The sequence below is a fragment of the Callorhinus ursinus genome, unplaced genomic scaffold, assembly GCF_003265705.2.
Source record: "Callorhinus ursinus isolate GAN/ISIS: 27379988/994484 unplaced genomic scaffold, GSC_fseal_2.0 scaffold30, whole genome shotgun sequence".
NCBI lineage: Eukaryota > Metazoa > Chordata > Mammalia > Carnivora > Otariidae > Callorhinus > Callorhinus ursinus.
The window spans coordinates 16,828,259-16,852,211 of record NW_027397092.1 but is presented as its reverse complement, the minus strand read 5'-3'; the positions used below and the strand labels follow the sequence as shown (position 1 = coordinate 16,852,211).

Here is a 23,953-nt window from a genome sequence, read left to right as displayed (position 1 = left end):
AAATACCATGAGCAGCCATATCCAGGAGCTTCTAGGCAGAACAGAGGTGAGAATGAACTTGTGTTCTTTTTTTTTTTTTTTTAAAGATTTTATTTATTTATTTGAGAGAGAGAGAATGAGAGAGAGCACATGAGAGGGAAGAGGGTCAGAGGGAGAAGCAGACCCCCCGCTGAGCAGGGAGCCCGATGTGGGACTCGATCCCGGGACTCCAGGATCATGACCTGAGCCGAAGGCAGTCGCTTAACCAACTGAGCCACCCAGGCGCCCCTGAGAATGAACTTGTGTTCTAAGAACAGAAAGAATTGGGTGTGACTGGCAAGTAGAGGAGGAGAAGGGGTGGGGTGTCAAGTGGAGTAGGGGGGACATGAGATGGAAGAAGCAGACAGACCATAGAGGTGATAAAATACCTTGTTAGGCCAGGACAAGGGGATTGACTAAGAGGCCGTGGAGAATGTTAAATCAGGGACTGGAAATGGTCAGATTCATTTTTTTTCTTAAATATTACTCTAAATATTACCTGTAGAGTTGTTTAGCAGAAACTAGTCTGAGGGGCACCTGGGTGGCTCAGTTGGTTAAGCGTCTGCCTTCTGCTCATGATCTCCAGGATTGAGCCCTGCATCGGACTTCCTGCTCAGCAGGGAGTCTGCTCCTCTCTCTCTCTCTCTCTCTCTCTCTCTCTCTCTCTCTCTCTCCCCTCCCCCCGCCCCTCCCTACTGCTCGTTTTCTCTCTCTCTCAAATAAAATCTTAAAAAAAAAAAGTCTGAAGCCTGAAGGCCCTCTCGGCTTTAGGGGGCTGTTGTCAGGGTCCAAGGGAGAGATGATGACTTGGATTATGGCAGTGGAGAGGGGCATGCAGAAAGGTGAAGAACCTGGCGTGTATTTTTGTGTTTTCTTGCTTTTGTTACTTGGCAAATCTCTCTGAGGTTGTAGGATGGCAACCTTTTTAGAGAAGAAACTCCGGTCCCTGCTGTGAAATGGAAGGATAAGACTTCCCCCATTCCCTGGCTTCATATTCCCATCCACATGAACTGCATCTGAATTACAATTTTTCTTTGTTCTATTTGCTTTCTTCTGGCAAATTTCTTAGGAGTTTAATTAGTGTGGGGGCGCCTGGGTGGTTCAGTTGGTTAAATGTCTGCCTTCGGCTCAGGTCATGATCACTGGGTCTTGGCATGGAGTTCCAGCCCTGCTCAGCGGGGAGTCTACTGTCCCTCTCCCTCTTCCCCCCCTACTCGTGAGCATGTGCGCACTCTCTCTCTCTCTCTCAAATAAAATCTTTAAAAAGAAAATATTTTTTAAAAAGTTTTGTTTTGGTCTTTGCCTTTCATGTTAGAGGCTTTTCTAAAAAATCTTCCATTGTGCATCTCTAAGTATATGGCCCTAGAAAGCTGTGGGAATGTCTGCGTGAGAGGGCCAGAGGTGTTAATACGCTCTTGGGTTTGCCGCTCCCAAGAGCTTCTATAGGTTTCTGCGCAAAAGAACTACTGTATCTTTTGATGGGAGGAAGAGGGGACAAAATACAGACTTAGCGTCTGGTGGTTTTAGATAGCAGCAATGCAAGGGGCTATGAGCTTTTACCTAGTCTTGTTATCCCAGTCTGGGGACTTTTTCCCCCAATCTCTACCACACCTGGAGATGAATACTCTGGAGCCTCTTTGATTCCATACTTTTACAGATTTAACCCTCCTTCTCTATTGGGGCAGAGTTGGTCACTTGGGGTGGGGGAAGTGTACATTGGGGTCTAACTGTTGTATCTACAGACTCTGTCGATACCCACTTAGAGTCCTAGCTGGTACCGTTGGCTTCCATGGTACATGGCATCTTCATTTCCTGAGATTTCCCTGCCTTCTGTGTGCTCCTCCAGTAGCTTCTTGTTGACGTCCCACCCATACCAGGTTTAGGTTTCCTTTTTCATGAGCTCTGCTCACACTTGAGGCCAATTTCCACCTCCCCAAAATCTGTTCACACTCATCTGCTAAACTCTCCTCACCTGTTCTTTGCCTTTAGGGGTATGTTTGATGATCACTTGTTCTAATGGCAGTGGAGGGGGTAGCAAAGATGAAGGTGTGTGTGCAGTGCTCCACCTCAAGAGGTACTTCTTCAAGGCCCGTGTGAAGTTCAAACATCTGGTTAGAGAAAATGGATTAGAAAAGTCGAAGGGGAGCTTGGGTGGCTCATTCGGTTAAGCATTTGCCTTTGGCTCAGGTCATGACCTTGGGGTCCTGGGATCGAGTCCTGCACCGGGCTCCCCGCCCAGCGGGGAGTCTGCTTCTCCCTCTCCCTCTGCCCGCCGCCCCACCCCCGCTCATGCGCGCGCTCTCTCTCTCTCCCTCAGATAAAATCTTTTTTAAAAAAAGAGGAAACTGTAATCCCTTTGTAATCTGCAAATGTGTTCTCTGATGGCTTGCTTAAACTTCACCTTATCCTTCAAGTGACCGTCAGTTAGTTTTAGGTAAGGAAAGTAGACATACTTCTAAGGCAGGAGAACATCCAATATTTGGACTGCATGCCATATTTAAGATGTAAAAAATACCTCATTAGATAGTATTAAATAGTAAGACCAGCCTACTTGCCAATAAGCAACTGGAAGTTTTGCCTCAATGTAGAAAAGTGGAGTTCAGTTGTACTTTTTTTTTTTAAGATTCCATTTATTTATGAGAGAGAGAGAAAGAGAGAGAGCACATGAGAGGGGGTAGGGTCAGAGGGAGAAGCAGACTCCCTGCCGAGCAGGGAGCCCGATGCCGGACTCGATCCAGGGACTCCAGGATCATGACCTGAGCTGAAGGCAGTCGCTTAACCAACTGAGCCACCCAGGCGCCCTCAGTTGTACCTTTAAAGAGGGGAAAACAGGGGCGCCTGGGTGGCTCAGTCCTTAAGCGTCTGCCTTCGGCTCAGGTCATGGTCCCAGGGTCCTGGGATTGAGCCCCGCATCGGACTCCCTGCTCTGCGGGAAGCCTGCTTCTCCCTCTCCCACTCCCCCTGCTTGTGTTCCCTCTCTTGCTGTATCTCTCTCTGTCAAATAAAATCTTTAAAATAAAAAAAGGAGGGAAAACAGTTTAAGTCAAAGGTTAATGTGCCCAACTTCCATTGCATCATTTGCCAGGAAAATTTGGGCTGTAAACTTAGCAAATCATTGCATGGTTGGAGAAGAAAATGATCAGGATCACAAGTTGTCATTGTGTCCGTGCCCTTGACCATTGTCACTTTGTGAAATACTTACAAAGGGCTAACGCCAGCTTGTGGAGAGGAAGGAATGTTGGGCTAAACTCCCACACAGGGAGCTTTCCCTGGAACTGAGGGGTTCACACCTTCGTCTTTTTCAGCTCTTTCTCCAACAACAGTACTGGCAAGTGGGGGCAAAAAGGATCCCCAGCCGAGCAGCACTCTGTTTATTACCACTCTTCAAGATCCTACTCGAGAGACTTGGTAGGCCCAGGGAAGAGAGGAATGAAAACCATGAGCCCTGGAACCACCCTGGCTATACCTTGGGGCAACGGAGCTAACGTCTCTGAACCGACTTTCCTCATCAATAAAATGGAGATAGTAATAGTGCCTATTTCAAAGTGTTTTATTTATTTATTTATTTATTTATTTATTTATTTATTTATTTATTAAGATTTTATTTATTTATTTGACAGAGAGAGACAGTGAGAGCAGGAACACAAGCAGGAGGAGAGGGAGAGGGAGAGGGAGAAGCAGGCTTCCCGCCGAGCAGGGAGCCCGATGCGGGGCTCGATCCCAGGACCCTGGGACCATGACCTGAGCCGAAGGCAGACGCTTAATGACTGAGCCACCCAGGCGCCCCAACATATTGGATCTACTTGGATATATTAAGTATGTTATTATAAAAATTCATCTTAAAAATTTTTAAATGAGGCCATTAGATTATTTTTTTAAAAGAGATTGCTTTTTTTAATATTTTATTTATTTATTTGAGAGAGAAAGAGTGAGAGAGAGAGAGCATGAGAAGAGAGAGGGTCAGAGGCAGAAGCAGACTCCCCGCTGAGCAGGGAGCCCGATGCGGGACTCGATCCCGGGACTCCAGGATCATGACCTGAGCCGAAGGCAGTCGCTTAACCAACTGAGCCACCCAGGTGCCCTAGATAATTTAAAACTACATGTGTGGCTCATATTCTCTGCCTCATAGGATTTCACTGTGAACCGCATACTGACATTGCCTCCCAAGGTAGAGCTCATGACACTTCTAAAGTACACCCATTATGTATTTATTACTTCATCTGATACAGTTCCCTCCTATTATGCAGTAGCTTTCTCTTAACTAATTATACTCAAGTGTACTTCTTTTCCACTCTTGAACAGCCCAAGCATGGTGGAATCGCTGATCATAAGAGAGGGATCCCAGCTCTCACTGGTAAAAGCGGTCAGTTTGAGGAGAGAAGCACAGATTGAGATACATGTGAAACTTGCTTTAATTTTCCGCAGCTACCTTTGGAGTGCAGTCCTTGGCCTGACTGTCTGCCCCATCCGAGTCAAAGGAATTGATGTACCATAGAGGTCTGCCTACCAGGAGCCTACCCTGCCAGAGTTCTTTTTCTTTCATGAAGCTCCACTCATGAAGTGGAGAACCACCATGTAGACACACATGTGCTGTCAGGATGGGATATGCTGTGACTTGATAGGTGCTGAGAATAACTTAGATATTTTAATGATTTCATCAAGTCAGATCAGAATTGGTTAACGCGTAGCATCAGGCTATACACTTGTGAGCAGGCTCCTTTGGTATTGCAGCTAAAGATTCTTTGTAAAATAATTAGATTTTAATTGACCCTCAATAGGAATTTTTAAAAGTCAGGTGACCTCCATTCATATGAATGTCAGGACATGTAGCCCTGGGTTCTGATCACCTGGGTTGCAAGATGCTTTTAGGTCTCTGGGCAGATCTCTGTTCTGAACTAGTGGATAAAAGAGTTTAAGAATATGTGAACTTTCTTTCTGCTTTCATTTTCTTTTTAAGAAGATTTTATTAGAGTGTGCGCACACAAGAGAGAGCATGTGTCAGTGCATGCAGAAGCAGGGGGGAGGGGCAGAGGGAGAGGGAGAAGCAGGCTCCCCACTGAACGGGGAGCCTGACGTGGGGCTGCATTCCAAGACCCTGGGATCATGACCTGAGCCCAAGGCAGATGCTTAACCAACCCAGCCACTCAGGCGCCCATCTTTTTGCTTTTAGACGTTAACACTTAAAATATCAGCGTGGTTAGAGTGCTTGGAGGCTATCTCTTGTTCTGTATATGAAGATCTTGGGCAAGAATTGGCCAGGGTCAGCAACAACTGTTAACTCTATGTGTATATATGCGTATATCCATACATACACATACAGAGGGAAAAGTTCACATACTATAAAATTCAGTGTTATAAGCTATGTATTTAGTGATTTTTAGTTTATTCACAACTATTATGCAACTATCACCTCCCTCTAATTCCATAACATTTCCATCATTTCCCCCAAAAACTTCGTACCAATTAATACTCACTTCCCATCCCCTCTCCTCCCAGCCTCTAGCAACCTACTAATCTGCTTTCTGTCTCTGTCGATTTGACTGTTCCGGACATTCCCTATAAAATAGAATCACAGTATGTGGTCTTTTTGTCTGGCTTTTTCCATTTGGCATAATCTTTTCAAGGTTCATTCATGTTGCAGCATGTATCAGTCCTTAATTTCTTTTTACGGCTGAATAATACTCCATAATATGGAAATACAACACTGTTTGTACATCTGTTGAAGGCCATTTGGGTTCTTTGTACTTTTTGGCTATTATGAATAATGCTGTTATAAACGTGTACAAGTTTTTGTTTTCAGTTTTCATGTTTTCAGTTCTATTGGTTATATACCTAAAAGTAGAATTGCTGAGTCATAGGGTAACTGTTTAAGTGTTTGATAAACTGGCAAACTGTTTCCAAAGCAGCTGCACCATTTTACATTCCCACCAGCAGTGCATGAAGATTCCGATTTCTTTATGTTCTTGCCAACATTTAAAGAACGTCTTTTTGATTCTTGTCATTTTAGTGGGTGCTAAGTGTTATCTCATTGTGGTTTTGATTTGCATTTGATATTGAGCATCTTTTCATGTGCTTCTTGGCCATTTGTATATCTTCTTGGGAGAAATATCTATGCAAATCTTTTGTCCATTAACAAAAAAGCTGGATTATCTCTCTTATTGTTGACTTGTAAGCCATTAAGGGTATTAAGGTAAATGTAATTTAGATAAAGCACTCACTGCTCCAGGAAGACCAGATGGCTGCAGTTTGGCTTTATCTTTAATTCTTTGCAGGCATGTGTTAAGTTTTTGAAAACAACCATTGTTTTTTGTTTTTTTCCTTCCTTTTTTTTTTTTTAAGATTTTTATTTGTTTATTTGAGAAAGAGCACAGGGAGGGGCAAGAGGACAGGGAGGGAGAAGCAAACTCCCTGCGTAGCTCAGAGCCCAACGCAGGGCTGGATCCTAGGACCCTGAGATCATGACCTGAGCTGAAGTCCGATGATTAACCAGCTGAGCCACCTAGACACCCAAAACAACCATAGTTTAGACACTATCTATGAAATAGCGCCTACTCCCATCACTAAGAAAGATTATTAATTTCATCCTAAGAATCAATGCAAAGGCTTTGGAAATGCTATTGAACACTCTTGGCAATCCTTGATTCCATCCTTGACAGCAACTCCCCAGAATTCTTTTTGTTGTGGCCAAGCAAGAAACTGAAGCAACTACTCTGAAAAGACAGTAGCCCCTTCTAGTATGGTAAGTCACATCTTTTTGTTAAAACTGTCAAAAGGAGAAAGTGAAGCAATAATGGTAGAGGCCTGAAGGAAATGACCAGTCCAGGATTGAATGTTGCTTTAAAGCTTGTTCCCCCAGTGAGGAGATGAGGTGGAAGAAGCAGACAGATGACCCAAGACCTTGTTGGCTAGCCCAAGGGTAATGGCTAGGAGTCCAGCCCTCACTGGACACTCCCTCATGCCTCCCCCAAAGCACATGCGCGCGTGCGCATGCGCACACACGTGTACACATACACATACCCATTACTGCATCCCGGAGGCCAAGGCCATCCGTGGGATGTTGCTACCAGCTGTGAACCCCCAGAATGGAGGAATGACACAGCTGTTCACCCAGGATCAGTTCTCCCAGATGCATTCGTTCAACAAGCACTGATCTTAGTTCTGAATCTGGTACACCAGGCACCCTTTCTTTCAAGAGTTCAAAATCTGTCTAATGGGGCAGATACATGACTATTCTACAATGTAGCATTAGATGGGGTAGGGAACAATGAACTCTGCCTAGAGACATCAGAGAAGCTTCACCAGGAGGGGATGCTTGGCTCAGCCGTTGTGTAGCTCAGTGTCAAGATGGGTCCTTACTGGGGACGTTTGCTAGTGGGGGAGGGACAAAAAGAAGAAACTTCAGCATATGCCCAGACCTCCATAGCAGGTAACTATGGGATGGGAGCCTATGCTTCTGGGTCGTAAGACACCTTGGCCTGACATCAGCTTCACCTTTGGCCCATGCTGGTATGAAGAAACAGGTAGAATCCGGGTCAACTCTCCTTAGTGCAGGAATAGGAAAAAGAAACTGATTGCGATTTTCCTGTCTTTGATTTTATGTTTGTTAAGGGAAATCTTGTTTGCATTTTTATGGCAAATGTTTGTGACTTTGAACCAGGAACTGGCCTGCCTTGTGTTTCTCCTGTGCTGCTTTATCTTGTTTCCTGAGTTGGTAGTTTTGAGCTTGTGTAAGACCTGCTCAAGGGTCTCCAGCCACATCAAAGGGCTGGGATGGCAGCCCCTTAGCTCCAGGGCATCTGTGCGAGATCTCCCTTGCTCTTGTGCCTGGCAGTTACTTCTTCCGGGGAAAAAGCAGCTTGTAATACCCAAGTCTGGCTAGATTTCTTCCTGCCTGACACTGGAATCCCAATGTTGAAAGAGGTCTTGGCTCTATGTCGGAAACTTGTTAGTTTCAAGGAGCAGCAACCAGTGTTGCCTGATTCACTCAACAGAAGGAATGCATTGGAAGGAAGTGTGGTAGTTCACAGAATTGACTAGAAAACAGGAGGACCAGGCTACAAAAATAGACAGGAACCAGAAGATACTGGGCAACAAGAGCAGGATACAGGTGGCCCTGACCTCCACTGTCACCTACCTCCAGACTTTGGTAGTTTCTCACCTGTCCTTGTGTCTTTATGTCACTCACATGAGACTCCTGGCAGGGGCATCAGATGGGTCAAGCCCGGGTCTCAGGCCTAATTTGTGGCTGGCGGGCTTTCAGAGTGGGAGGAGGGGCCCTGTTTCTCCAACACAACATGGGATTCCCACCACGAGGGAAGTGTTTGGATGTCCACTGCAGCACTGTTTGGGGGAGTAGTAAGCAAAGTTGAGTAGTAAGCTACCAACAGCATGACTAACACCATTAGTAGTAAGCTACCAACAGCATGACTAGCACCACGGGAAACCTCTGGTGTATAAACCAACCCTCAGAGATGAAATGGAGTCTGGGAGGGGCGCCTGGGCGGCTCAGTCGTTAGGCATCTGCCATTGGCTCAGGTCATGATCCCAGGGTCCTGGGATGGAGTCCCGCATCGGGCTCCCTGGTCGGCGGGGAGCCTGCTTCTCCCTCTGCCCGTTGCTCTCCCTGCCTGTGCTCTTTCTCTGGCAAATAAATAAATCAAATATTTTAAAAAATTGAGGCTGGGATTTAGGGGAGATTGTACTCCCCACAGGGGAGGCAGAAGTGAGGAATAAAAGCTGATGTCATTTACTGATGGCCTCCTACAAGCCTGCCACCAAATATATGTGATGAAATCTCATTTAATCTTTCCCTGGCAAATCTGTAGACCTCTCCCTGTTTTACAGATGAGGAAACGGAGGTCCAGGAAGGTTGGGGTATCTCCGGGGTCCTACAGTGACTGGCATTCACGTGTATTCTTCCAGGCTGTGAACATACACTCTTCTTCCCACTACGCTGCTTTTCCTATACCTGGGACACATGAATTGGAGAACACATCCCTGTTCTGTGGTGCGAAGTCATAGGGTGGCCAATAAGCCTGTCTCTGAATCCACATCTGCTTCCTCCAGGCAATTACTGTTAGTTGCTATTGAACCCCAGAATTTCTTTGGCGTCACCCAATAAATAAGTATCTTCCCCCTTGATCTTGTTAGCTGATTGGCTAGGAAAGTCAAAAGTAACTTCGTACCTTGGTTTTTCTTTTCTTTTCTCTTTTTTTTTTTCCCCTAACCTGATCCTTCTCTTGAAGTACAAAGAGTGGGCTAGAGAGGGTGTGTCACATTCACCCCTGGCAGGGTCCTGAAAATGGAGGGACCGTAATGGACGCTGGACATAGGCACGCCCAGGTTTTAGGGCGAAGTCTCCTTTGTGTGAGTAACTGATCAGATACATCAGTTAAAATCAATATTTCCTACCAGAATGTCAAATATCTGCACGATCTGCTTCCAGAGCCAACCACGACCACAATTCATCCCACAGGCACGTGGCATGCTCTGACCCAGTCCTGCCCCCAGGCCAGCACACGGCTTTTGTGTGCAGCTCTGGGCCCAGAGCTCTAGAATTGGATTGCCTTCCCCTTAAAAATGCTGACCAGGTGACTTCTTGGCAAGCAGAGTGCACTTTTAGGAGAGGGCCTTTTGGAGAGTATCTCATTACTTTGTTAGGGCCCGAGCACAGAAAAGGCAGTTTGGCCATTCCTGGGCTTGAGCCAGCTGTTGTCCTTTCTGGGCAATGCCTTTGGGGGTCTTGTTCAGAGTCTGAGTTTATATTCTTGAAAACCAACATGAAGCTTAGCTGACACTTTTCATCTGGGTCCCAGGAGACCAGAAGAGCAAAATAGAAATTCTCACTTGACCCCCACTTACCTGTCCTGGGTCCACTGGGGCAGGAAAAGAAGAGAGGCTTCTGTCCATCTGTCTCATTTAACCTCTCTTGTCCAAGGGTATGTAGGTAACATCTGAACGAAGGTAGACCAGGAAGATGGAATGGTCCCAGGCCTGAGGCTTGGGGCCAGGCTAGAGGAGAAAAGCCAAATTATTATGGTTATAGCAAACAGAGGTTGAGATATCATCCACTGTCTGTAGGGAAAAGGTGATACGTGTGTACTCGATAGGAATGTGACAGCCCAACGTTCCTTCCCAAGGACTGCTGATCTGAAAGGGAACTTTTGTTTAATCCCATGACAGCCAGTCCCTACCCACTCTTGCCCAGAGGCCTTACCTGTCAGAAGCCCCCATAGGAGAGAGTGAGCTCCATTCTCTAAGCACTTGATTCTAGTGGCTGTCTTCCTGTGAAGTGCTATCTTTAAACAAGTATGTTGAATTCATTGCAAAATTAGAAAGCAAACAAACTTGTTGTAAAGGAACATTTACAACTTAAGTAGAGATTTGTGTATAAACAATGATTCATGCTTTGTTGGATTTCTAAAAATAGACAACATGATTTTGTTGAAAGCTTTCTAGCCTCTACTGTATTTTTTTTTAAGATTTTATTTATTTATTTGAGAGAGAGAGAATGAGAGATAGAGAGCACGAGAGGGAAGAGGGTCAGAGGGAGAAGCAGACTCCCTGGTGAGCAGGGAGCCCGATGCGGGACTCGATCCCGGGACTCCAGGATCATGACCTGAGCTGAAGGCAGTCGCTTAACCAACCGAGCCACCCAAGCGTCCCTAGCCTCTACTGTATTTTAACCAATACATGACTATCTCTGATTATGACAGCTATGTAGCTGCTGTCTAAAAGAAAGATAAATCTGTTGATTCAGCCAGGGACTATAGATTTATTGCCACCACAAAGTCAAAAGACACAACCTTGGGAAAATATTTGCCACACATAAGGAAAAAAAAGTTAATTACCTTAATATATAAAGAGATCTTACAAATCAATAAGAAAAGACCAATAATCAAATAGAAAAATGGGCAAAGGGAATCAACAAAATTGCCAAAGTGAATACAAATGGCTTTTAAATAGACAAAATGATGTACAATTTCGTTTATTAAAAATGTAAATTAAAGCAGTGAGATACTATTTTTGCCTTTCAGATTGCAGGTATCAAATTTTGATAATACTTTGTATTAGTGAGGATGTAGGAAAATGGTCACTCTCTTACATTGATAGAAATGTAAATTGGTACAACCTCTTTGTAAGAAATTTAACAATATCAACCAAAATCGAAAACTTACATAGCTTGTTACATTTATCTATTACTGTGTACTACTCCAAAACAGAATGACTACATTAAGAATTATTTTGCTTGTGATTTTTAGGGTCAGAAATTGAGGAAAGGCTAGGTTGAGTAGTTCTTCTCTGTTCTGTATGGTGTCAGCTGGGGTGGCTGGGAGGATCCACTTCCAATTCATCTTTTAGGAATTTATCCTACAAACATATGTGAGCAAAGATATATGTCCAGGGGTATTCATTACAAAATTACTAATAGTAAAATACAGGGTTTACCTAAGCGTCCGTCAATAACCCAATTTATTTATGCCCATGTAATGGGTAACTATGCACCTATTGAAAAGAATGACACAGCTCTATGTACAGATAGTGAAAGAGCTCCAAGATATAACTTCAATATAAAAAAATCAAGTTGCAGGGGTGCCGGGGTCTATCAGTAGGTTAAGCGTCAGACTCTTGATTTTAGGTCAGGTCCTGATCTCAGGGTTGTGAGATCGAGCACCCTGTTGGGCTCCATTCTCGTGTGGAGCCTGGTTAAGATTCTTTCTCTCCTCCCCCTCCACCGCCACCCTTCTCTCTCTCTCAAAAAAATCTTTTTATGCCCACACCAGGAGCAGAGGAACTGGAGAACTGAAAGGGCTCTGCAAAGGGCCCCACAGTCCCTTCTGGGGATGGAGCATTTCTTGGTGGAGCCAGTATATTCAGAGGATAGAGGTTTGTGAAGTCGGGGCAGGGAAGGCTGAGGACATGACAGGGAGGAAAGCACAGTGGCAGATGAATTTAGAGCATTCTCTGAAGTCTGGAGAACCCCGAAGGCAAAGACCTTGAGAGCCAGACTCCCAGGCTCGAGTGAATCCTATCCCAGCCATAGGGGATGTGCATACGTGCAGCACCTAACGGACCCACTGAAGGCAGCAGGAGTGGATACACAATGAGCCCACTGTGGTTCAGGGGGCTGGCCAGAAGGGCCTAGACGATGCGGGATAGTGGGAGAAATGGAGAAAAGGAGGGTGGGGTGGGCAAAAATGGGAGATAAGAGCCCACAGAGGGAGTTAAGGAGCTGGAAGAGTTTTGGAAATGGAGGATCTGAGGGAGAGTTGGTCAAGGAGTGACTTAATCTGAACTGTACTCAGAGGGACGGGAACAGGCACGAGCCCCAGGCGCCTCCGTTTACTCGGCCACACTCCCTTTACTTGGCCCTCTGGAGCCCTTGGGGCCGGGCCAGGGCTTCCCCACCGAGGGGGCTGTCGGGACCCCCGGGGCCCCGAGCCCGCGCACCGCGGGAGCTGAAGACACGCCCGGTCAGGCGGCGCTGGAGGCGGGCGGGCGGGCGAGTGCCGTGGTCGCCCTTCCTCCTCCTCCTCTCGCCCCGAGCGGGAGGCGGGCGTCCGGCGTCCGGCGGGAGAACGAGTGTCCACCTCCTGGGCCCGGGGCTAAGGCGGGAGAGCGGCCACCACGGGGCGGGGGCGGGGGGGCGGCGAGGCGCGGGCGATCCCCGGGGCAGCGCCGCCACTCCGCGCTCCCGCCCCCCGTGGCCGGACGTGGCACCTCCCCCGCGGCGGCCGGAGCCGGGAGGTGGGGTCGGGAGCCGGAGCCGCGGGGCTCTGATGTCACCGCGCGGCTGCCGGCGCCCAGGAGCGTGTCTCGGGCTGGAGTTCAGGTATGCTGCGGGGCCGGGCGGCGGGGCGGGTGGCGGGGCTGGTGGCGGGATCGCTCTTCCCGGAGGGGGGCAGGGCGAGCCCCGCGGCCGGGAGCGGTAGGGGGTGGGGGGTGGGGCGCCGCGGAGCAGCCGGCGCGTGGTTCCTCCGGGTGTTCGGCCTCGCGCCTAGTCTGGCGGGCGCGGGTCGAGTCGGGCCCTTGCGTGCAGGAACTCTTCGCCGAGCGGCGGGGGCTGTCGGGGCAGCGCGCCGTGTGGCCCGCGCACGCGGTGGGGTCTCTCTCCGCGACACCCCGCTCCCGCCCCGCGCCCGCCGAGCCGCCGGAGAACGCGGGGCCCCCCGCGCCCAAGCTCGCGCTGTCCCCTCACGCGTCTGAGTCCTCCTTCCCCGACGGTGAACCCAACAGGAAAGGCCCCGAAATGCGCCGGCCAGCGGCCATCCACTCCCCCGGCGTCCCCGGAGTCCCGCTGTCGCGCCACACCGCGTGACTCTGCCGCCCCCTGCGGTCGCCGGGCTAGTGCCTCTCTCCCGCCTCGACCTACAAGAGCTTGAAGCCCCAGGTATGTGGTCCGCCCACGGCCGCGGCCTCCTGTCCCCGGGCGCAGCCAGCACCCCGCCTTTTCTGCGCGCCCGGCGCGGCACCGAGCTCCCGTCTCTGGGGACTACAGCGGGGCTAGAGCGACGCAGAGCGGAGGCTGCGGGGGCTGCACCGTCCGTGTGGACTGACCGGGACGAAGGGCCCGCAGGGGGACTGGGAGGGCCGCGCAACCTCCCCGCATGCGGCCTGGCCGGGCTAGTCTGGGGTGCTGACACTGAAGACGCGGCCCAGGACCCCGAAGCTCCGTGTGGCAGGGTCACTGCCGTGCAGGCAGCGCCCCCACAATGAGCACGCCACTGAGGGAAGACCATCGGAGAGGGGCGCCGTGGACAACCTCTCCAGAGAGGTCAGATGTGAGGTGGCCTTTGAGAGAGTATGCTTTAATTCCTGATCTTTGTTGAGCTTTCGAGGTTGTCTGCTTTTCTGGTCACCTCACCTGGATCTGCTCCCGCTGTCTTGGTGTGGTTTTACCAGCCCCAAGCTGTCTTCATCGATTTCCCCAACAACCTCTAACTAAAAACCGGAGTCAGCCTGCTTGCCTAGACCTCTCTGCTGAGGTCTAGACCCATAACCCAACTTCCCAGCTTCCCAGACTTGCCACAAACACTGCAAAGCCTACAGGCCCCAGACTGAATGAGCACCGGCCCCTGGGCCAGTTCTCATCTCCGCTTCCTCCTTCCAGAGACTGGTGCCTCTACCTCCCAGGCCTCCGGCTCTGAACACTGCAGTCATCTTTGTGTCCTTTCCTCTCTTGCTCTTTCGTTCAGATGACAAGCATATGTGAGCCCCCCCCCCCCCCGCCCTACTGCCCAACCCCAATCTGGCCGTTTTCCAGCAGGGATTCCATGCTGTTCCCCCTGCTCTGGCAAGGCTTGGCCAAAGGCCTGAAGAGCTCCTTAAGCTCTAGCCTCTGGACCTCAGTTCTATGTAGGCACTGGCCCTGTAGCCCAGCCCACTGCTGACAGCAATGCTGACGCCAGGGCTCCGGGGGTGTCGCCACAATGGCTGGCTGGACTGCGAGAGGCTCCCTGCAGCCAGACAAGTGCGCTAACTCCTTGCTCTTTGTATTGAGGCCCCAAAACACGCTAAAGGAGCTGCACCCACCTAGAGTAGCAGGTTCTGCAAAAGGCACAGTGTGAGCATCTGCATGGTTATGGGCCTACTGAGGCCACCACTGCAAAAGTATCCTTAAGTTAGGGGCAAACGACAAACATATGTACACACAGTTTTATTATCCATTAAGCTGTTTTTATTTGGTGACTCAGAATCCTTTGTGAACACAGTAACTCACAGATACAATTTTCAAGGAAACTTCTTTGTACGTGAACAGTCGCGGGTATCTGTAGATGCTGGAAGGCAACAATGGGCAGGCATGGGTGGCATGCATCAGGGAAAACAAAGCTCCCAAGGTGGGCTCAGACTAGGAAGAGAGAGGGTTAGTGCCTGGGTGCCTAGGGCGGGTTTCCTAGAGGAGGTGACTGTCCTCCCAGGAGCTGCTACTCAGAATTGCTTCTTGTCGTCTTCAAGTCCAGAGAGTAGAAACACTCGGTGAAAGAGGTCCTCAAACCTGAGTGTGAGGACCAACGTGCAGGGCTGGTGTTAATGGGCATAAAGATACCTCCAGTAGGCACTGTCAAGATGTGCTGGTTCCAGATCAGCTGAGAGCCCCTCCTGAGAATATTGCAGATACTGCCTCTTCCTTTTAGGAAACACCATATCTTCACACCACTAACCTCCCCTCCCTCCCCTGACCTGCAATCTGTAGCATCTGAAGCCTTGGGGAAGGGGGTGGAGGGTGACTCTGAGTTCCAAATAGTATTTAGGAGGCTTAAATGAACCTGCTTTTCAGTTCCCACCCCAGCTGCCGGTCACCCTCCTCTGCACCCCTCCCCAAGCCAGCTCAGAGAAAGCAAGCCCTCCCACCTCCCCAGAGTCCCCATCGCCCATTAGGAGCCCCAGCTTCCTAAGACTTACAGCTGCTCTTGCCCTTTACCCATGAATACCCACCCAGCTCCTCGCCTCACTCGCCTTGCTCCCCTCTTGGCTCTGGGGAGGTACTGATTTCTGGCCTGTTCTGCTCCACCTGTGCTTGCCTGCTCTTATGGTTCCTAATAATGCATGAGTAACCTGGACAGTGTCCACCGTGTCAGCTGCCTCCTTCATTCTGTCCCCTTCACCAGAAAAGACAAATAGGGAGAGAAGAGTGGGCAGAAGCAAAGGAGCCCTCTTCCTTCTCCACCAAAGCCAACCCCCCCATCCACTCATTGCCAAGTTTGCTCCTTTCCTTGCCATTCCACAAATATTTTTTTAACATCAACTACGTGCCAGGCACTGAGGGTACAGAGATTAGTAAGTAGAGGGCCTGTTCTCAGGAAGTTCGGGGTGGGAATGGGAAGAGGGAATCACAGGCAAGCCAACAATTACGCTGCAGGGTGACTGAGTACTGTGTTTGGTGGGGAAGCTCAGGACACTGTAGGGGTTTCCAAAAGGTCAGGAGACCTCTAAGCTGGGTCCAGTAGGAGGAGCAAGAGTAGCAGGACAAAGGTGGGGGTGTGAGGCTGCAAAGCAGAGACCATATTGTTGCGGTATCTGCTAGTATTCTGAGAGCAGGTGGGGGTGACTTTCCCACAGTGGAGTTTAGCTTTGCTGGAGGCTTCTGGCAGTTTTTTTTTGGGGGGGGGGTGATGGAGGTAAACTGGTTTTCAGCAGGGTTTGCTTCTAGGAAATTGATTCTGCCTGCAGTAAGCTTGGAGGCAGGCACAGATTCCAGACAGGGTTCTGCTTCTTACCGGCTATGTGCCCCTGGGCGAATCATTTCCCCCTTAACTCCAGTGTCCTCATCTGTAAAATGCAGATAGCACTTGTGAGGATTAAGATAAATATTTATATAAAGCACCTGGAACATAACTGACGGGGGGGAAAGGAGGGTTAAGGCTATGAGGCTGCCCCTGCCCCCTGACCTGGGTCTTGCCCCCTCCTTTCTCGGCTCCTCTGTGATCTCAGAACGTTTTTGACCATTGTTTATTAGGGAAAGATCACATGGAGAAGCTAACAAAGCCGCCAGGAAGCCGCCAGGGTGGGACTGGGTTGGGGAGGGAAGGAGTATGGGTACAATCTCACTGCTCCAGGAGGTGCCAGGGTGGAGGCGGGGGGCGGGGGGTGCTGCCAGCCTGGAGAGCCTCAGGAGGTAGTGGGCTAAGTTGCCAGCTCCTTCCCCTGAGCTAAGGGGAATAGCTGACGCCCTCAAACTCCAGAGTTGCTCCCAGGGGCTGGCCCTACCTCTGTCATCCCCGACCCGGGAGGTGGCAGCGCTAAAAATCGTGTAACCAGGGAGGGGATGTGTCAGCCCCTGGCTGTCCGTGCCGTGTTGGAGGGGCCAGCCTGAACCGGGGCTCCCCCCTCCCACCCGCCCCGCCGTCTGTGCTCTTTCAGGCCCCGCGGAGCTGGCCTCAGGCCTCACCTGCGCAGCCATGGAGGCCCCGGCGCCTGGGGGCGACCGCGCCTCCCCAGCCTCGTCCACTCGCAGCCTGGACCTGCGGCGGCTGTCCGCGCGCGCCGACTCGGCCTACAGCTCTTTCTCCGCGGCCTCTGGCGCTCCCGAGCCGGCCACGCCGTCGCCTGGGACCGACCTCCTCCCTTACCTGGACTGGGACTACGTGCGCGTGGTGTGGGGCGGCCCGGCCCCCGCCAGCGGCCTTCGCACGTCCCCGCAGCCCCGGCCCGCGGCCGCCGCGCGCAGTGGGCCGCGGCCGCCGGAGGGCCGGGGGACGCCGGGGCCGCTCAGCCGGCAGGCCACCCCGCTGCTGTTTGCGCTGGCGGCCGAGGCGGAGGCGGAGGCGGAGACGGCGGCGCGGGCAGTCGAGCCGCCCAGCCCGCCGGCCTCGCGGGCCGCCTACCGCCAGCGGCTGCAGGGCGCCCAGCGGCGAGTGCTCCGGGAGACGTCTTTCCAGCGCAAGGAGCTCCGCATGAGCCTGCCCGCCCGACTGCGGCCCGCGGCCCCCGCGCGGCCCCCCGCGGCGCACCCGCGCTCCGCCTCGCTCAGCCACCCGGGCGGCGGGGAAGTGGAGCCGGCGCGGCCCGGGGCTCCCTCGAGGGGAACCGTTGGCCGGGGGCGCCTAGCCACCCAGCAGCGGAAGTGGTGCTTCTCGGAACCAGGGAAGCTAGACTGCGTGGGTCGGGGCGGTGGATCTGCAGGGGAATGCTCGAGTGAGCCCGGCTCCAGTTCTGGCATTGCCAGGCCCGAGCCCCAGGAGCGTAGGGTGCTGGCGGAATTCGAAGGTCACCAGAACAGATGGCCGCCTGAAACCCAGCCCCGGGGCGTAGAGGACCCAGAACCTCGGTCCCTGAAGCTCGGTGACGCCTATAGACCTTCCAGTCGGAGTCGGAGTCGGAGCGCTTCAGGGGAAGTCTTGGCTCCCTGGGGAGGTCCAGGAGGGGTCATGCCCCTTGTCCAGGTGTGGAAGAGAGGGGCTGCAGGCTTGGGGTGGGGGACATCTGGGAGACTGAAAACTTGAGCTACATTTCAAGCAACTGTTTGCCTTTCCAGGCTGTTCCTCAAGGAGCAGAAACCCCCAGACCATTGTTTCAGACCAAACTTGCCAGGTGAGAGACATGGACCACTGGGGGACTGCAAGTTGGAGAAAAGCAGTTTTCATAGCTCTTATGCAAGAAAGAGACGGCCCCTCCCCTCCCCTCAGTTTGAGCTTTCTGATTCTGTCTTTTGCAAACTTCATCCCCTATGGTCCCCCCTATACCCACCCCACCCCATTGTGTCTCTGGTGCAGCACCAAGAGCTTCCTTCCTGGTCACTGTGGTCAGTGTGGGGTGCCTTCCTCCAGGTTCCTGACTCAAAAGGAAGCCGCAGTGGTGTGTCCTGCAGAGTATCCCCAGAGCAGTCCTGTTGGCTGGGAACCGAGGGTCTTAGAGACATGTATGGGGGCTGCTGGGCTCCCATCCCTTCCAGATGATGAGGTTTTCCTGGAAGAAGTCCCCCTGGACAGAAGGAGATCACCTCCAGACACCCATGCCCCCCCAGGAAACCCACTCAGGTGAGTTGCCTCTTGCTTCCAAGCAGAGTGAGACATCCCTTTCCCACACATATCAACAAAATGCTAGAGGGACCGGGAGCCCGCTGGAGCCTGGGAGCCTGGCTGGTGGGGATGGGGACAAGTGGCCCTTGGAGGCCACTGCTTGTCTTTGGACAGAGCTTTTTCTGATTCAGTGTCTCTCCCACTTCCAGTGTCCATGTCTCTGACCAGCAGTATGGAACTGGCTCAGGCCAGAGGGCTGACCAGGCTACAGTCCCTCTGGAGCACCCCCTCCATGAGCACCCAGAGACTGCAGGGGCAGATGACTGCTGGCAGAGGATAAATGGTTCTATGGGTGTCTCTAAGACCATAAACTATAGCACCCTCAGGACTGCAAATGGTGACATCGCAACCTTTGACCCCAATGGACGGCTGACCATTGACTCATTTGCAGCTGCAGAGAGTGACTCTCTCAAACCTCTCCCAGTTGATGCCCTGGGACCTCCAAGCAACAATACCCCAGGTGCTCCTGGCCATACTGCCCTGGCTTGGGGCACTGGCCAGCCTGGTTCCAGGCCAACATGGCCCAGTCCTCGCCTTGAGGAGCTGGTTCAGGAACTGGCCAGACTGGATCCCTCTATGAGTGACACTCTCACTTCCTGTCCCAGCCCAGACCCACCCCTGGACCTGCTAGATGGGCTGATTCCTTTAGCAGAGGTCTGGGCTGCAATGAGGCCAGCCTGTGAGGAGGCTGGAAAGGAGGCTGGTGGTAGTCCTGAGCCAGGGTGAGTGAGGGGCACCAGGGACTCAGGGGATTCTAAGTCCCTGCAGTCTGGGGCAGGACAACCCAGGGAGCTCTGGCTTTGTCCCCAGGTTCTATCTATCTATTTAGCTCCAGCCAGTTCCTGCCAACTTGTCAGGAGGAGACAAGATTTGGAAACCATACCACCTACCCTGTGCCTGACCAGGCCTGTGGCCAGGGTCTCCCTGATCCAAATAACAGCATCCAAGCCAAGAAAGTGAGTGCGGAGGGGCTGGTGGAGATGGGGTGTGTGGCAAGAGCCCAGAGTATGGGCCAAGGAGTCAGGGTCCGGCCTCACCCTTAAGTACCCACGCCTTCCCTGCAGATGGAGCTAGCTGACCTCCTCCAAAAGATGCTGCGGAACCTTCAGGCCGAGCAGGAGCAGCTGCACGGGGCGGCCCAGGCTTGGGCCAGGCGCGGGGCTGCTCTGGAGGCCGCGGTGGGCCAGGCCTGTGCTCCCCGCGACCGAGAGCGGTTCAGCAGGTTCATGGCCGACCTAGAGCGCGTGCTTGGCCTGCTGCTGCTGCTGGGCTGTCGCCTGGCCCGCGTGCGGCGCGCCCTGGCCCGGGCGGGCGCAGACAGCGACCCGGACGAGCAGGTGACCGGGGTCGGGGCTGGGGAGGGCGCGGGCTCGGGCTCGGGCTGGGACGGTTCCGGGATCGGCGGCCCCCTCGCCCTGCTCACGGCGCGCTCTCCCCGCCGCTGCAGGCCTCTCTGCTGCGGCGACTCGGGCTCCTGCAGCGGCAGCAGGAAGACGCCAAGGAGCTGAAGGAACACGTGGCGCGGCGCGAGCGGGCCCTGCGCGAGGTGCTGGTGCGCGCCCTGCCCGCCGAGCAGCTGAGCGCCTATCGCGCCCTGCTGGCCGGCAAGGCGGCCGTCCTGGCCCAGCGGCGCAGCCTGGACGAGCGGGTCCGGCTCCTTCAGGACCAACTGGACGGCGTCAGGAGCGACCTGGGCCCTCGTCCCCTGCCCCCCAGGCTGGCCTGGCCCCCAGAGACCCATCTTCCAGATAAACCGCCCTTCCTCCCGCCCCTCCTCTAATTACAGGCGGTGGGGGTGGGGAGCACTGCCTCTGCCCCGCTCCCACATCACGGGGCGTGACGCTGGTTGACTTGGTGCTTTTCCCTTGCCGGGAGCATACTAAGTGTTTGCATGTAGGCTTACCCACGTCGTGTGGATTATTTGGTAATTAATTTATGGATTTTTAAAACTGCAGTATTCCCCCCCTTTTTGTGAGGAGAGAGGCTCTGTCTGGGTTGGTGGGAGGGAGAGGAGACAAATCAGAGGAGCATTTCAACTTAATATGCAAAATGGTCTCTTTTTTCTTTTCTTTCTTAATGATAATTGGTGTGAGGAGTGTGTGTGTTACCTGGAGCCTAGCTTGGGGGACAAATCTTGTTTACAGACAATGGACAGAAGAGGAAGGTGCTGGAGGACCTCAGATCAGGTCTGGGAATCCCTAGGAAGACCGGGATACAGGCTTGAAGCCAGGAGGGACCAAGGGGACGCCAGGCCTTCCGGCTCCACTGGCACCAGTAATCCCTACGGTTCCGGTGACTCCATCACCACCGCAAAAGCCTGGGCCTGACTGGCCGACCCCAGGTCTCCTTTGCTGGTTTTTACCCAAGCCTCCAACCTCAAAAGTAGAAGTGGGGGTAACTGCTTCCCTTCAAGACTCAAGGGATAGGGAATTTCCCCATACGCAAAATAGGTTCATTTGCTTTGCTGCCTAAAAACCTTGAGGAATTCAGGGACATTTATTCCAAGACTCAGAAGTGAGTTTATCCAGCTCTCCTTGGAAGCCCTACTGGATCCGCCAGGCTTGAGGAGGGCTGTTGGGCATGGGAGCTGAAGGTGAGGCATTGGGAAACCTGGAGACCGAGAATAGGGGGGCTGAGGACCCGGAGAGGCAGCTCTGCTTGTGTGCTAGAGAGGCTAAGCTGGGGGTGAACCGGGGCTGGGAGTGGGGAGTTAGGGGCTGGTGTGGAGTGAAACGGAGGACACACACTCCCCTCTGTTTGTGCATCAGCCCTGTGTGCACAGAGTCAATGTTAAGTTCTCAAATATACATGTGAAAATGTGCTTTAGTATTTGCAGCTGCACACGCCAGGGCCAAGAACATTGTTCATGCAAATGTTGAGTGTATTTTTTGGAAGTTGGGCACATTAAAAGGCATGTGTATGTGTATTTAAAGCCAACTGACCCCAAAGTGAGAAATCTCTGCTTCTGGGCTTGTTTTCCGATGTGTATTGTCACTAAGTGCAACTGGTTGGGAATTTTAAATGGTTGTATTCATACCAAAAGCATTAGTTATAACAGTTGGACTATTGAGCACAGAACAATGCTAACATTGTGCCTCTTTATGAAAAACATATGGGGCTCCTGCTGAAACAGTTATGGGTTCTAACATTGTGCTTTGCTTCTCTCCTTTGAACGCTGTGGGTGGGGCCTCTGCTCCAAAGTCCTCAGCCTAGCAGGGCAGCTCGCTTTGAGATAGTCTGGATGGAATAAATTTATTTCTGCCTTTTGCCCTGTACAGCACCCTCTGCAACCTCCTAATGTGGTATTCTTGGGAAAACACTTAACAGTCATCAGTTAGGCCAATGGAAATTGTATACTGCTCAGAAGAAGCACTTCCAGCCCGGGATGGGCTTGAGGAGCAGTCTGCCATGGTCCCATTAAACTGCACTTCGGTTCTGTCCTGGGTTTTTCCACAGGGACTTATGAGGCTCCTGTGCTTGTCCTTACCAGATGGGGAGCGTAGGGCCGCACCCCCTTCACCCATCCTTTCATCTTGCCTCTGTGTTCTTCCTGCCCCATTTTATGTCCCTTCCACACTGTTATTCCGTCAGAGTGCAAGAATGAGCACCACAGGTGTTTAGTATTGGCACCACAGACTTTTTTTTTTAAAAAAAAGATCTTTATTTGAGAGAGCACAGGGAGGGGCAGAAGGAGAGGGAGAAGCAGACTCCCCCCTGAGCAGGGAGCCCCACAAGAGGCTGGATTCCAGGACCCTAAGATCATGACCTGAGCCGAAGGCAGACCTTAACCCACTGAGCCACCCAGGCGCCCCCAGACTAAGACTTTTTGTGGTGGTGTGTGGGCAGGTGCCAGAAGCCCAGTGAATTCCACCCGCCAGGATGCTGCCAGCAGGGGGCACTGTTCGCCCTGGGATGAAGGCCTACCTGCCCTTCACCGTAGCCTCCTCCCCCGGCAGTAGGCCCTCTGGGCTAAGCACCCGGGCTTTGCCTTCTCCGCAGAGCAGTGCTCTTTAAGTCTGAAGGCTGGATCTGAGCCTTTTTGCTTCTATTGGAAAGAAATTCTGGCCAGCCGGCCGCGGGGAAGCTGGCTTGCTTTCCTTTGCCCCCAGGCCTTGGTTGGAAAGTTGTTGGTCAATGAGAAGTGGGCAGGAGGGAAGCCGGGGATGTTGATCTCGAGTATCAGTATCAAAAGGAGCCTTATTTAGTCTCCCGGGGTGGAAAAGAGGGTTTCATGGGTCTCTGTTGGGGTTTCTGCACCCCCACCTCCTCAAGCCGCCAGCGCCCACCCCCGCTCGTTCCGCCCGCAGCCCCGCCTCCTGCGGCGCTTGTCCCCGGGCTTTTTGCAGAGGGCCGGCTTCTGCTGGCGTTGTTGCTAGGCAACAGGCAGCACCGCGGCCGCCTCCCGCGCTCGCCTCGTCTCGCCCCCGCTGCTCCTCCTAATATGGATTTAATTAGTGTACTTTTTACCTTCAGACTCTAAATTGCAAACCGAATAGGGAAGCGGCGTTCTGTCTGGAACAGCCTGCTCGGCACACCACGTCCCTCCGCGAGCGGCGGCTGTAAACCTCCGGGATCCTCGCAGGAACAAATCGCGGTGCTGTTCATTCACATGTAAATCAGGAGCTTGGGTGGAAATGTAGGTCAAATGTGGTGGAGCACCGCAGAGGGAAGAGATGAAAGGGGAATGTGGGAGCAGAAGGAAGAGGTGGGGGCCGGCAACTGCTCTTAAAGCAATCCTCTCCGAGACCCCCCGCCGTGTTACGGTCCCAGCCTGGCTGCGGGTTGGACCGGCAGCGTGGGTGTTTACCTGTTGTCGTTGAAACTTAAATCAGCGCCACCTTACCCCTAGGAAGATCCACCCCCCCCCGCCTCCCCGGAGGCGACGTCTGGACATATCCCCACCACACACACACACACACACACACACACACACACACCCTCACCCTCGTTTCTTTGTCTCTTCCTTTTTTTCTACTTCCCTGCAGAAACACCTGAGGCCACCAGTGCTTCACAGATTCAAGTCCAGAGGTGTGGCAGTTCTGGAAGGGTAAGGCCAGGACAAGAGGTTCAAGGCAAAAAGCAATCTGGAGAGCAATCAAAAGTCTATTTATCAAACTATTTTAAAAGGCCAAATAATGTCTTCTAGGAAAAGGCCAAAAAAAGGGGAAGGATATGGTTTCTGAGCGGGTCCAGCTGGCTGGATGACATCTGATTAGGTCTGGAAGACAGGGGTAGGGATGCTACGGGAATGTGCATTAAGAAAGACATTGGGGCGCCTGGGTGGCTCGATTGGTTAAGCGACTGCCTTCGGCTCAGGTCATGGTCCTGGAGTCCCGGCATCGAGTCCCGCATCTGGCTCCCTGCTCGGTGGGGAGTCTGCTTCTCCCTCTGACCCTCCCCCCTCTCATGTGCTCTCT

General features: G+C 52.3%; 1 protein-coding gene and 1 long non-coding RNA gene across 9 annotated transcripts in view; one reads left to right on the top strand and one right to left on the bottom strand.

Moving 5' to 3' along the window:
- LOC141370287 (uncharacterized) overlaps window positions 1-12,587 on the bottom strand; it is a 17,468-nt gene extending 4,881 nt beyond the window's left edge. The window contains exons 1-3 of the long non-coding RNA XR_012374197.1: window positions 12,469-12,587; window positions 9,880-10,029; window positions 1,991-2,126 (exon numbers count right to left, since the gene is read on the bottom strand). This is a non-coding gene — a long non-coding RNA (uncharacterized lncRNA). The remainder of the gene's footprint in view (window positions 1-1,990; window positions 2,127-9,879; window positions 10,030-12,468) is intronic.
- On the top strand, window positions 12,530-23,953 carry SHROOM1 (shroom family member 1). Of its 8 annotated transcripts, none has more exons than XR_012374195.1 (11): window positions 12,531-12,850; window positions 13,255-13,408; window positions 16,879-17,900; window positions 17,993-18,048; window positions 18,285-18,494; window positions 18,686-19,258; window positions 19,366-19,492; window positions 19,601-19,873; window positions 19,984-20,460; window positions 23,010-23,147; window positions 23,522-23,953. XR_012374195.1 is itself a non-coding variant. In XM_073878661.1 (10 exons), exons 3-10 carry the CDS (start codon window positions 14,214-14,216, stop codon window positions 20,314-20,316), a joined length of 2,607 nt encoding a protein of 868 aa, XP_073734762.1. In that variant the 5' UTR covers window positions 12,530-12,850; window positions 13,255-13,408; window positions 14,129-14,213; the 3' UTR covers window positions 20,317-23,003. The 8 variants fall into 8 exon arrangements, 4 of the variants coding, with proteins under 4 accessions (XP_073734762.1, XP_073734763.1, XP_073734765.1 ...); XR_012374194.1 differs by having other exon boundaries at window positions 23,010-23,331; XM_073878661.1 differs by lacking the exons at window positions 23,010-23,147; window positions 23,522-23,953 and adding an exon at window positions 14,129-14,226 and having other exon boundaries at window positions 12,530-12,850; window positions 19,984-23,003.

What these genes read in the sequence shown, in the direction of transcription:
- SHROOM1 (XM_073878661.1), top strand. An exon ending in TTTCAGACCAAACTTGCCAG is followed by an intron (nt 18,049 to 18,284) that starts GTGAGAGACATG and finishes GCCTTCCTCCAG; the next exon opens with GTTCCTGACTCAAAAGGAAG. An exon ending in ACAGCATCCAAGCCAAGAAA is followed by an intron (nt 19,493 to 19,600) that starts GTGAGTGCGGAG and finishes CCTTCCCTGCAG; the next exon opens with ATGGAGCTAGCTGACCTCCT.